The sequence below is a fragment of the Grammomys surdaster genome, unplaced genomic scaffold, assembly GCF_004785775.1.
Source record: "Grammomys surdaster isolate TR1022 unplaced genomic scaffold, NIH_TR_1.0 165, whole genome shotgun sequence".
Lineage (NCBI taxonomy): Eukaryota > Metazoa > Chordata > Mammalia > Rodentia > Muridae > Grammomys > Grammomys surdaster.
The window spans coordinates 19993966-20007519 of record NW_021604613.1 but is presented as its reverse complement, the minus strand read 5'-3'; the positions used below and the strand labels follow the sequence as shown (position 1 = coordinate 20007519).

The 13554-nt window shown below is 34.9% G+C and overlaps 1 protein-coding gene across 4 annotated transcripts in view; it reads left to right on the top strand.

Annotated features, from left to right (window-relative positions):
• The window catches only part of Kansl1l (KAT8 regulatory NSL complex subunit 1 like), an 89694-nt gene that overhangs the window by 41042 nt on the left and 35098 nt on the right, over positions 1 to 13554 (top strand). For 3 of the 4 annotated variants that reach the window (XM_028765566.1, XM_028765564.1, XM_028765563.1), the window contains exon 6: positions 4468 to 4672. In XM_028765566.1, coding sequence (XP_028621399.1) covers positions 4468 to 4672 — 205 coding nt within the window. The remainder of the gene's footprint in view (positions 1 to 4467; positions 4673 to 13554) is intronic. The other variant, XM_028765565.1, reaches the window with a different exon arrangement.

The window sequence follows — 13554 nt, the reverse complement described above, 5'->3', positions numbered from 1 at the left end:
GGTGGTGCAGATAAGGGAGCTGGAGCACTGACAGCTCAGCTCCCACCCAGGCTGTTGGGGTACACGACAGGGTCGGTCCTGTAGAGCCAGGGCTGCAGGATCTCCATGACAGACACTGGGCAACTGCAGCATTACTGGGAGGAGTCCTGGTGAGGAGCCAATATAAGATAATCTTTTAATGATTCATTTCTCAGGATAGTTATTAGGTCTCCTAAGTCGTTTTTTCTCAGTAGCCATGTTTAAATGTACTAGAAACCTCAGTACAAAATTAAAAGTCTATAGTTTATTTATTTTGTACTATCTTACACATTCTAAGCAAGTGCTGTAACTACTGATATACTGATATATATCCTAGGCTCTCCCGCCTCCCCCTTTTCAGTTTTCTTTTTTCTTTCTTCCTTTCTTTCCTTCCTTCCTTCCTTCCTTCCTTCCTTCCTTCCTTCCTTCCTTCCTTTCTTTCTTTCTTTTTGATTTTAAAGCTTTTTTAATGCACTGCCTGGAGGTTGGGGGGAGGGGGAGACATAGGAGGCAAAGAACGGCTATTTTCAAAACATTATTCCAAATTATAAGCAAATAAATCAAATTTCTTTGCTAAGCATCCCTGTGAATTTGATCACTCCCTCAAAATTTTTTGAATCTGTCTGTTGTGTAACCTTCTATTCAAGACAGGGTTTCTCTGTGTAGCCCTGGCTGTCCTGGAACTCACTCTGGAGACCAGGCCAGCTCTCCTCAGAGAGCCTGCCTCTGCCTCCCAAGTGTGGAATTAAAATGCACACCGCCACTTTTTTTTTTTTTTAACTTTTTAAACTTCTGGAACTAGATCAAGTGTTTGATCATCTTTACATCTCAATTATTAACTAGTTAAAAAGCCACTATTTTATTTGACTTTATACTTAAAAAACACATTATGCATGGTCCTGGCACTTTGTACTTTTTACATTTTAAGGTAGGGTCTCATTAAGTTGCCTAGGCTGGTCTCTGCCTTATTCTATATCCCAGGCAGGCCTGAACTTACAGTTTGATTCACTGCCAAGGCTTCTTTTTTTTGTTTTTTAAACTGGGTTGAATTTATTAAACCTTCAAAAACTTCAGGAACATTTTTGTTTTAAAGTGACTGAATTAAAGATAAACACAAATGTAAGCAAACAGGCTATAGGAAGGCAATGAATGTCTGGTTAAGAAGAAAACATACTTATAAAATAAAAATCTGTAATTACAAGTGTCACTTAGATATATTATTGACAGAAACAGTTTCATGCTGAACTTAGAAAACAAGATTCTACTTGGCCATTCTATCAGATGCACTTAAAAGAAATGCAGTGTAAGAAGGATAGAAACATTGTATCAAGCAGACACTACAAATAATAACATGACATAGTACAAGTAATATTTTATGAGAGATAAGCTAAGCAAATTTGTCTTATAATGAAAGTTGCTGAGTTACATGAAACATAGGCTACTCTCTGGGTCAGTAGCAGACATTAAGCTTTAACCTTAATATGATTCCAAGTATTAAAGCTGCAAAATGAGGTAATGAAGGGCCTCTGGATGAGTCTTAACATCCAAGCAATGAATGCAGGTGCACTTAAGCAGACAGTGAGTTTGGCTGGATGTGATAAAACAGTCACCAACTGTAGGCAGCACATCTTCGTCTTAGCATCCCAGGTTCCTTGTGGAGGTTGATTTGCTACCTACAGTCCACTTAGAACAGTGACTCCCAACTGCTACCTGTTCAATAAGCCTCATGTGTAATGGCTGTTATTGGTACTGTTTGCTTGACTGATATCTGCTGGCATAATACTGCCTACAAAAAATATTTTAGTTTTCAACAGTCCTACTGTATTGTTCTGCACTTATGGCTTTTTAAATACGTAGTGAGGTTACTTTAATTAGGCATTACCACGTTCTAACACTGTGATGAGCAAAGCAGAGCAGAGACACCGAGCTTAGTCTCAGCTCTACTTACAGTTTGAACAGTGTATTTAATAAAATGCTTCTCAAAAAAATAGTTAATTCTTTTTTTCTGATTTATATGTGGCTTCTTTTTTATTGGTTACTTTATATATTTACATTTCAAATATTATCCCCTTTCCAGTTTCCCCTCAGGAACCCCACTCTCCCATCCCTCCTCCCCTTGCTCTGCCAAGGCTTCTTGAGTAGCTAGCATCATTAACCAGTGTTACTTGGACTGGCAAAAGACTTTAGGCGACAGTTTTTATATTATTACTAATTGCTACAACTATTACTGATATCTTTGTTGAATGTATTAGAGTTACTGTCTTCCCTGTTTAATTCTTAGTTTTGTTTTCATTGACATAGACTATCCAGGCTTCTTTGTATCAGTTTGGTTTCCCATTGCTTGTATAAGCATTCTTGAATTTTTTTGTTTCATTCACTCTAGAAGAATATTTTTACAATAGCTGTAATATGATTTAAAGCAGTAATACTGTTGTAGAAAACTATCTTTTGTGTGGGTATGAATGTGTTGTGGATACAATATATGTTCTTGTTGTTTTATGTTCATGTATGTAGTGTTGGGTGTCTTCCTCAAGCACTCTTCAAACTGAAGTGAATCTATTCTGCTGAGTTCTAGGTTCCATCTAAGCATGTCCCCAGCCCCACTGTTGAAGCTATGCATAAAACACAGGAGCACAGCACTGCTGTGCTTGGGTTTTACAAGGGTGCTAGGGATCAAAACTCAGGTTCTTGTACTTCCAGAACAGGTATTTTTACAGACTGAGCTATCTCTCTAGCTTGTAGAAGAACCATATCTTGTATTTACCTGCAAACACCAATAGTTCTTGAGCCAAATAGCATTATTTAGGACTTACATATTAACTACTAGCATCATATATAGTAGTATCATTTACTTCAAAATGGAGGTTACAGTATATCAAAGATAAAAGGACCAGATGGAGAACTGTTTCCAGTTGTTTGTCACCATTTACAAAATAATGAGTAAGGTATTTGAAGCCAGTTTATTATGAGGCTGAGTCACATGGTAAAGCAGTAACAGCTGGCTTCTCAGAAAGAATCAATCTCCAATAGCTCCTTTATGCCCCAACTTAAAATGCATGGAGTACTGGTGAGTTAAGGTAGAGGAAAGGGAGGAATTCCAGGAAGTAGTGCGTGTATGTGTGTGTGTCTGTCCTGGAGTAGGGTTAACCCCATTAACCCAGCTTTTCTGCCCTTTGTGGGGTTCTTTAGATGTAGTATTGTGTCAGATACATGATAGAAGCAATCTACCTAGCCCATCTCCAATTGACTTGTTAATGTTTAGACTATTAAGTCAACTTGTGTTGGTATGCATAAATCAAGTTGAAATTGGAACCTGTTGTGTGTGAAAAGCTTACTTTATATTAGTACATAAACATATTACTATATATTCTATATTAATATATTATTATACTATGTAGTACAATACAAGTGGAGTTAAATATGTCAACATAAAATGATCTCCAAAATTTTTAACACCTGTAATCAGATTCAGGTTGCCTTGAATAATATATTCCACTGTGGAAACAATTTCACAAACTTTTTTTAATAAACAAAAGAAAGTCATATATCAAATTCAGAGTTGGAGTAGACCAGTCACAGCAACATAGGAGCGGCTGTTAGCATCTTCAGGTGCTGTCCCTCGATGATTTGTTTGTTTGTTTGTTTGTTTGTTTGTTTGTTTTTGCATTGGTGGAACCAAGTAGTCTGGCAGTAATTTAGCTATTAATATATTCCAGAGGTTTTTACTGCTATTCAAAATAAAACCAGATCAGATTCAGAGATGGGTAACAAATGGGCATTACTGGACTAAAGATACCCCATGATAATTTTCTCTTGATCTGTAACATTCCAACATAATTATGAAGTTGTAACCTATCAGCCAGTTTGTAAAATCTCCAGGAACTTAAGTTCACAAAACCTTAAATGTAGTGTTAAAATTGATATAAAGTGTAATTATAAAACTATTTTTTCCATGTATAGCTTCTTTCATTATTTTACAGTTGTTATGTCTGTATCTAAACTATAATAGGATGTAACTGTATGAGAGCTCACTGAGATTTGGTATGCAGTAAACTTGCTTAGTTAAGGGAAATAAAAGATGCAAGGATGAGTCCTCGGTACTTTTAAGCCTTTAGTTTTGATGTACTCCACCAAAATGTGGAAAGAAATTGTCATAGATTATTAAAATGGTATTGTATGTGAATTATTGATTTATAAGGAACATTAATTTTTATACTAAGCGAAGTTTTAGCTTTGAAGATGTATATTTTGTAGCAGAAAATTCAAATTATTTCTATATTTTTACTATGTAATTCTCCATTAATGTCAATTATTTTACCTGTTGTTATCATAAAATTGGCTAAAACTGAATCCTCTTGTATCATAATAAACCATAAAATTTACATTTAGCTTTCTGTGCTTTTGTTCATTTTATTTTACCCCCATCTCCAACTATTTCATACATTTCAGTGCTTCAGAGAATTTAGATGAGCTCTCTTCCTCCAGTAGCTGGTTACTTAATCAGAAGCACAGTAAGAAAAGGAGAAAAGACAGGACAAGATTGAAATCTCCATCCTTGGCTATCATGAGTACAGCTGCTCGAACAAGGCCCCTTCAAAGTTTCCATAAAAGAAAACTCTACAGATTGAGTCCCACTTTTTACTGGACTCCTGAGGTAAGGCTGCATTTGGGAAATCATGTAGAAAGATTTCACTACCCGTATTTTTTGAGTACAACTGGATGTGAGTTATATATAGATACTTAGAATAATTACATAGATACAGTTTATAAATTAGCCAATAACAGATACTGATAATAAAATTGGGATTTAATTTTTTTTTAAACAAAGCAGGATTCTGAAATTTCTATTATTGTTTTTTAAAGAAATAATTGTTGTTTTCTTTGCTGCTGGAGATTTAACATGGCCCCCTGCATGCTAAATCTGCACTCTATACTGAGTATAAACTGCACCCATGGTTTAAAAAAAAACCAACCAAACAAATGTATGTTGCTGTTTTATAAGTAAATTAAACTAATTTTTTAAGAAAATTAAATGTCAAGGTGATTTCTGAAATATACAGGTAAGGGTAATAGTGAAATGTACTACTACATATCTGTATTAGAAATATTTACTCAGGTGAATAAAGGTCTAAGATTATTATGGATTACCAAAACCACGAAGCATTGGAAGTCCTGTTAGAGTATTAGAAGCTAGCTTGAATAACTTTCTTCTGGCCATATATGGGAATATTTGAGTATTAAAAATCATAATTTATCCCCCCCCCTCTCTTTCTGCTTTTTTGTTTGTTTGCTTCCCAGCTTCATTCCTTCCCTTCCTCCTCTTCTTCCCCTCTGAAACAGGGTCTTATGTATACTATGTTGGCCTTAACTTACTGTGTTAGTAAAGCAGGCATGGTCTTGAACTGATCCTCTTGATTCCACCTCTGGAGTGCCTGGATTATGACTATGATGGAAGTTGAACGTAAGTTTTATGAATGCTGTATAAGAGTGTTTAGTAAGCATTCATAAAGCCCTGAGGTTTGAGGCCCAGGATTTCATAAAACTTGGTATATTGACATGCACCTGCAGTCTCAACATTTGGGAGGTAGAGGCAAGAGATGAAAAGTTCAAGGCCATCCTGGGCCACACTATGAGCTCCAAGCCACCGTGGCCTAGATCAGACAGTGTCTCACAGCAAAGCAACACAAGACAACACCAAACAAAAAGCACATGCATCATGATCCCATACTGATAGCACGTTAAAATACAGAGTGGTAGGTAGATAGGACAGGGTGTTAATCAATACAGAATTGATGATAAAGAATGAGTGGCAAGAATAGGGAGTGGTTGGTAATCCTGGGGTCAGGAATGAGGAGACGGTAGAATAGGATATCTGCATAGATTTAAAAGTACAACAGCCATTCTTGCCTGTTGTCAGAGGTTTATAATTTTATTTTAGACAATCAGAAAAATATTTCACCCAAGTTATCAAAGCCAGAGTTCCATATTATAAAGACAGAATGTATAATTGTCTTTATAATATATAAATATATATTATACAATATATATTTATAATTTATTAAAAAAATATATAATTTATATATATAATATAATATAATATATAATTTGAGTATTGATTAAACAAACTAAGAAACAACTGGCTTGGTATTCTTAAAAGTTCTTAATATCATGAAGAATTGTTCTTGACTGTGATATTGAGAAATATGACAAAAAATTAATGTGTGATCCAGAACATTATATTGTCAAGGGGACAATATTCTTGGAACAGTGAGAAAACTGAAATATGGTTGATAGATTACATAAAAATACTTATCAGGTTGGGGATCTAGTCAGTGGTAGAGCATCTGCCTACCATCCATAAACTATATTCTGGCTTCATCCCCAGCATTGCATTCAAAGAAACAAAAAGCCAGTGTTGGATTTTATGAATGTGATAACTGTTTTCTTGTTATGTAAGAAACCAATCTACTCTAGGAAGCACCCACTGAAATATTAAAGGGTAGTGGTTAACATGTTAACTCCTGTGCATCTAGAATGGTATCAGTTCTGTGTCATCCTTTGGAGAATTGAGGGTACAAATCTGTAAGTACATTTCTATCCTGGCTGATGCAAGGCAATGCATTGAGAAGGAACAATGCAATGAAGAGGGCTAAGAGCTCTTCTTAAGTCAACAGGATGTAGGAAGTACTTAGCTAATTATCAGTTCTTCTGTTTGATTTCTAAATATTAAAAGGCATTTTCAGGACTTATGATTTCAGTTCCAGTACACAAAGAAAGTAGACAGTATCATTCCTATCTTTAGATTAAAACAGTAAGCAACTTAAAAAGCTAGTTCCTTTTCAGGGATCTATCAGAAATTTGAGATTATCAGGCTAATTGCTACCCTAAGCTATTGAAAGACGGGAGAGTCACAGCCAAATTCAGATGCAGAAGCCGTATGGTACACTAATAATGCTACACAGTCTTGAGTGAACCTTCATTCCTTAATGGTCTCACCTATTTTAAAGCTTCAAGATGTGAGGGGATGGCTAATGGGAAAGAGAAAGACAATGTAAAATAGGCATTATCTCTAACAAGGATTCTTCAGGGGAAAGGCAACATCTTTCCTATTTTTATTACTGGTAATCTCTCACTGAAGAGAAGTAGGTAAATAGGAAACACTAGTTAAATTCATACCTTAAGGATGTAAGCTTTTAGTGTAAGGATACACTAAAAAGATATGATTTAATCAGATGATGAAGAATACTTCCTTTTCCACATACTTTACTACCAAGCTACAGGAACTACAGTACAAGAACAGGTATAGCTTTTCACTGAGGAGGACTCTAAAGGGATCAAGAAGTGAACCAGGAAAGACAACCCACAAGTGTCTAAGAGGGAGGAAATATTGGCAGTTACATTAATTTTCTATTTCTTCCCCTTTTTTGCTGTTTATTTTTCTTGGTTTTGTTCCTCTTGGCCTGCTCTTGTGATTGCTTTGTTCCTCCCTCTGTTACAGCCTTCATGCTTTTACTAATCTCTTTCTCTTACTCCTTTCCAAACTCTCCAAATTTTCTACTTATTATTATTAGTAGCTCTGGCATTAATAACTTAAACTTCCCTCTTTTATAATTACAATCTGAGACCTTTTATAACCTTACTAAAGATATAGGTTAAGTAGTTATTTGCATTTTAATACATTTTAATAACTGTTTTCTGGACAAATAGTTGTTTTGTTATTAATCTCTGCTTCCTCTCCTTTAAAGAGTATTGTGGACCATAAGCCCAAGAGAAAACTACCCTCTCAAAAGTTATGAGTAGATAAAGACAAGAAAAAATACATATACATCTCATGAGATGTCTAAGTCACAATATAAAACCCTAAGAAAATGAGAAATTTTAGCCAATATGACTCTTTAGCTAAACGATCACAACTCTTCAGTAGGTAAAACCAAAGATGCTGAAATAGTTGCAGTGTAAGACAAGCAATTCAAAACCTTACTGTAAAATGACCAATGACTTCAGAGAGGAAGGTCTGAAAAAGCAGGTGACTGAAGTGTGGACGTCAATTCTGGACCTAGATATAAAAAGTGTGCAACATGTATTAAAATTGCTGAAACTGAAATCAAACAATAAACAAACCAATAATAATAATAATAAAAATAATAATATCAATAACAACTACCACCATCAATGGAAACTATCACACATAGAGAGGTCAAAGCAGAAGAAACAAACCAAGGATTAAAAAAAAAGTCAAGAGTACATTTAGAGATCAGTTTAAAAAAACAAAACAAAACAGAATACCTGTGACTTTGAAAAACCTAAATGTATGTTTAATAGAAGAGGTGAGTTTGAAGCTAAAGGTATAACACACCTATTCAATTACAGAGTAACAGAAAACTTCTCAAACCCAATGATACAAACAGGCACTGGAAGCACTAAGAATCTCTAATAAATATGGCAAGAATAGAAGCTCTCCATGTCACATTAGAGTTAAATAGAAACAACAGAACAAAGAAAGAATATTAACTACGTGAGAAAGCTAAATGTGGTGTCAAATGGCCATTGGTAAGTTTGTAGACCACATGGAGAACACATGGAGGGTAACACAGTAAGACTGTCTAAAAGTGAAAACAGAAGGCCAAACACAACCACAACAGCTACTAGGGGAGCATTCCAGTGTACTTATAAAGGCATTTCCATCCCAGGAACAGTAGACCCCTCCTCTCAACAAATGCCTGAGAAGCTAGAAAAGCATGACATGATATCATCCTGTCTGTCTGTCTGTCTGTCTGTCTGTCTGTCTATGATTATGTTCTTTCTATTCCTAATTGCAGGGATTTTATTAAAACAATGTTGAACTATTGGAACAGTGAGACAATCATGTGATTTATGTCCCTTTGTATACCTATGTGTTATAGTTATTAATTTTCTTTTGTTAAACCATTCTTAAATCTCTGAAATGAAACCAATTTTTTTATGGTATACTGCACACACATGTGCACACATAGCATAACAAATATATACCTAAAAGTATACAAAATGAGGAAAAGTAAAAACATTTTTCCTAAAATCAAAAGCAAGACAAAGGTATTTACTCTCCCCATTCTTACATAATATATCACAGGAATTCTTATCTAGATCATAAGAGTAAACCATGAGAAACATACAATAAAAAAGAAATATTCAATTAACTGTATGTGTATGTCTTTATGAAGGTCTTTTAAGCATAATAAGACTTTTAGATAAGCTAAACAGTTCCAACACATAGTGGGATATAAAATAGACATACAAAATGTAGTCACTTTTTAATATACGGTTATAATCATCCTGAAAAGGAAATCAAGAAAATAATCCCTTTCACATTAGCTTCAAATACAATAAGGAACAATTCTAACTATAGAAATGAAGGAGATCTATAATAAAAAAGTGTAAAAAGCTGATGAAAGAAGCCAAGGAAGATTAGAGAAGATGGGAAAACATTCTATGCCAATGAATCAGCAGAATTAATATTGTGAAAACATATATACTACCCATAGTTCTTTATAGATCCAATGCAATCCTTAACATTCTTTACAGAAAAAACTGTTTTACGACTAAATAGATCCTGAATAGCCAAAGCAATTCTAATCAAAAAGAACAATTAATGCTAGAGACATCAACCAGAGCCATGCTAACAAAGACTCATCAATGTATTGGAACATAACCTTAATTTAAACCACTGGGAAGGCAGAGTAGACCAAGAAACAAACCCATATAGCTACAGCTATCTGATTTTCAAGAGTGGTTCAAAACAAAGCTTACAGAAAATACATCAACAAATGATATTGTGAAAAGTGATTCACATGTGGCCAGAAAGGGGCACATAATTAGGCCCTGTCACAAGAACAAACGAATCTGAATATATATAAAGAACTCATAAAACTGAGCATCAAACCATCTACCATCTAAGTAAAGAATGTGTGAATGATTTGGTCAGTTCTTACAAGATGTATAAATGGCCAGCCAATAAACATGTAGGAAAATGTTAAGCATCTTCGGCTATTGGGATAATGCAAACCAGAACTAAACAGATTCCCATATCACTTAGGCAGAATAGCAGTCATCAGGATAGCCAGGAAGAGAAATTCTGTCAAATAATGAATAAGCAGCTTATATACATCATTAGTGGAATATAAATTGATGCCACCACAATTACAATCAGTGTAGAGATTCTTCAAAAAATAGAACAATCTCATGTTTCACTAGACCACTCCTAGGCATATATCTGAAGTCAGCATACTGGTAAGAAAATTAATTTTATCTCTGCTTATCCCAGTGATTGTCTTTCCACAGTTGTCAATGCACACACACACACACACACAGAGAGTGAATTATTCAGTCATAATGAAACAAATTATATCATTTGCAGGAAAAAGGATGGAACTAGATATCATCATGTTAAGTAAAAACAACCCACCCCCCCCAAAAAAAACAGGCCCAGAAAAATAATTGTGTCTCATGTTTTCTCTCATAACTAGAATTTAGATTCTTTAAATTTTTACTAAAAATCCCTTGAAAACAAAGTAGGACTATTTGGGAGGAGAAAGGGTCAGTAAGAGACAGGAATGGGAACAGGAGAGGGTAAAGGGAACAGATAAGATCAAAGAACATCTCATGTACATAAGAACTTCATAATGAAACTCATATTTTTCCAATGAATATGTATTAATAAAATATTCTGAAGTATCTGGTACTTAAAGCAATAGTAATTATCACTTTTAGTTTATATAACACGATAATAAAAGGTTTACTTACCTCCTATTGCATGGTCAATCATGCTCAGTATTTAATAAAAATCTCCAAGGCACATTAAGAAGAATTAAGAAGAGTAGACACTGAAGAGACAAAACAAGACCTAACCTCAAGTATGAGAAAAGGTCATATTTCGTCATATGGGAAATCTTAATTAAGAGTGTTATATTAGGGTTTTTACTACATAAGTAAAAAAACATTATAGGCTTGCAATGCGAATAGATAAAAAATCAAGAGTAGCCCACAGGTTTATGCTGCAAATTTAAAACACTGTAACTTGCTACTGGTGAGCTCATCAGCAGACTGGTCATGGCCAAGGAAAGATCACAACATGCAGCAGAGACTACTGAAACTTCCAGAACAATTCAAACAGAAAAAGGAATCTTAAAAATGAAACAGAACATGTCAGAATTATGAAGTACTTTCAGATGGTGTGTCAGATATGTCTTGGAGTATCAAAAAAGAATGGGACAAAAGAAATATTTGAAATAATGAAAAATTTCTAAAATTAATGGCAACAAATCAAACACGTAAAAAAAGCAGGAAAATATCAGCCTGAATATCCTTTCCTCCCTTCCTCCACTTACCTATTATCTAAAACACATTTAAACTTTAGAAGCCTCAAAAAAAAAAAAATCTTGGAAAAGGCCGGGGGTAGTGGTGGTGGTGGTGTAGTATCTTTACTGTATAAGAATAAAAGTACAAGGATAGGTGACTATTAAAAAAATACCTATGGGAGCAGAGACAAGAGCAAAACATTTAAACAACTAATATTAAGATTTTTATCCCAAAGATGCCCATGTCCTGAAACCTGGTACCTAAGAGAATGAGCTATAGGCTAAATTGTGATCCCCCAACAACTCACTTATGTTGACATTCTAATCTTTCAATACTTCAAGATTTGACCTAATTTGGAAATAGATTTGTTGCAGAGGTGATCATGATGTGCTCTAATCCAATACAAAGGGTGCTTTTTAAAAATGGTAAAATTGAACACAGATGAATGCTTATAAGGTAAATGATATTTGCATGTGAAAAGCGAGTTCAAAGAATACTGCAGCCTTTTAATACAGTCCTCATATTGTGGTGACCCCGATCATAAAATCCTTTCATTTATACTTCATAACTGTTATTTGGCACTGTTATGATTTGTGATGTAAATATCTGATATGCAACTCTTGTTGGGGTAGCAACCCACATGTTGAGAACCACTGATCTACAGCAGTAACAAGAAGAATACACACAACTATTCCTTCTTTAGGTCTTCAAAAGAAATCAACCCTGCAGACATGTTGATGTGACATCATTCTCTAGAGCTAAGCTACTCAGTTGCTTATGACATGCATATGCCATCCATTTAGTTAGTAGTAAGGTCTCTGCATATTTATTTACGTAACTTAATACCAAGATCATTTTGGAGTTAAGATGAAACTTAAATCTAGTGATAAATGTTTTAATAAGAGAGAAGAAATTAGAATTTGGAAAACAAAGACAGAATTGAAGGCATTAGGAAAATATGAGAAAGCATTGTGGAATTATGCTACATAAATCAAGGACAATACAAATCTTGGATGGTGGAAAATTATGGCTCTGCTGACAGCCGGGATGCTATAATTATAAGCAAATGAACATGGAATTTTTCAACCCTCTCAATTTATAGCATCTTGTTATGGCAGCCCTAAAAGTATATGCTATCATAACAAATATATAAAATTGTAGAAGTTGCTTTAAAGTTGGTTAATAAGAATGAAAAAATGTAAAGTGCATAGTGGAAAAAGTCTAGATTCCTTTGAGTAAAGAAAATGCAGAGAATAAAGTGCTGACATCTTAGGAAATATGTGTTGCCATTATTAGGATGTTACTAGGAAAATGTAAAAGCTGTGTGTGTGTGTGTGTGTGTGTGTGTGTGTGTGTGTGTGTGTGTATCTGTGTGTGGTGCTTGCACATGAATGTGAGGGTAGACATGCTTACAGAGGCCAGAACAATACATCTATTGCTACCCACCTCTTTTTCTGGAGACAAGATCTCTCACTATACTGGAGACTCATCTTCTTGACTAGGCTGTCTGGCAGGCCCACTAACATGGATGCTGAAGCAGTGAATCTGGATAGTTGTTAAAAGAAATTTGCAAGCAAACTGGGGCGACTTGTGACTTCTTCTAGCTGCTTCTGGTAATCATGACAAGAGAAAGAGGTAACTGAGTAAGGAATTCTTAGGTAAAAAGGAACTAGAACTTAATAACTGGGAAGTTATCATCTTCAGTTGGGGAAAAGTTATATAACACACCATGGTGTGAGCCAAAGGTATGGAAAAACTTTGCCAGAGATACTGGGTTTTTGATTTGTGAGAAAAGTCATCTGTGAGCCAAAATCATGTCAGCAGAAGCCATGTATAGAGAGATAGGGCTAACAGTTCAGAATCTTCACAAAACTATTTGGTCTAGGAACATGGATCTCTATAAAATATATAGGAGGATCTTGGTGTTTTTAAGAACTGTGTATCATTAGGAACATTCCCAGCTCACACTCAAAAGGACAGAGATACTGTGATATGAAAGATTTTAAGGTCACCTAAATTTTCAAGCAGGAAATGGACTGATAATACTGTGTTGTGTATCTTGAATTATCCTTCAAGTCAGAGAAAGGTGAAAAGATGGGCTTTAGTCAGAGAACAAGCTTGAAAAAAATGGGAAAATATCTTCATGGCTAGGTGTTCTCTCTCTCTCTCTCTCTCTCTCTCTCTCTCTCTCTCTCTCTCTCT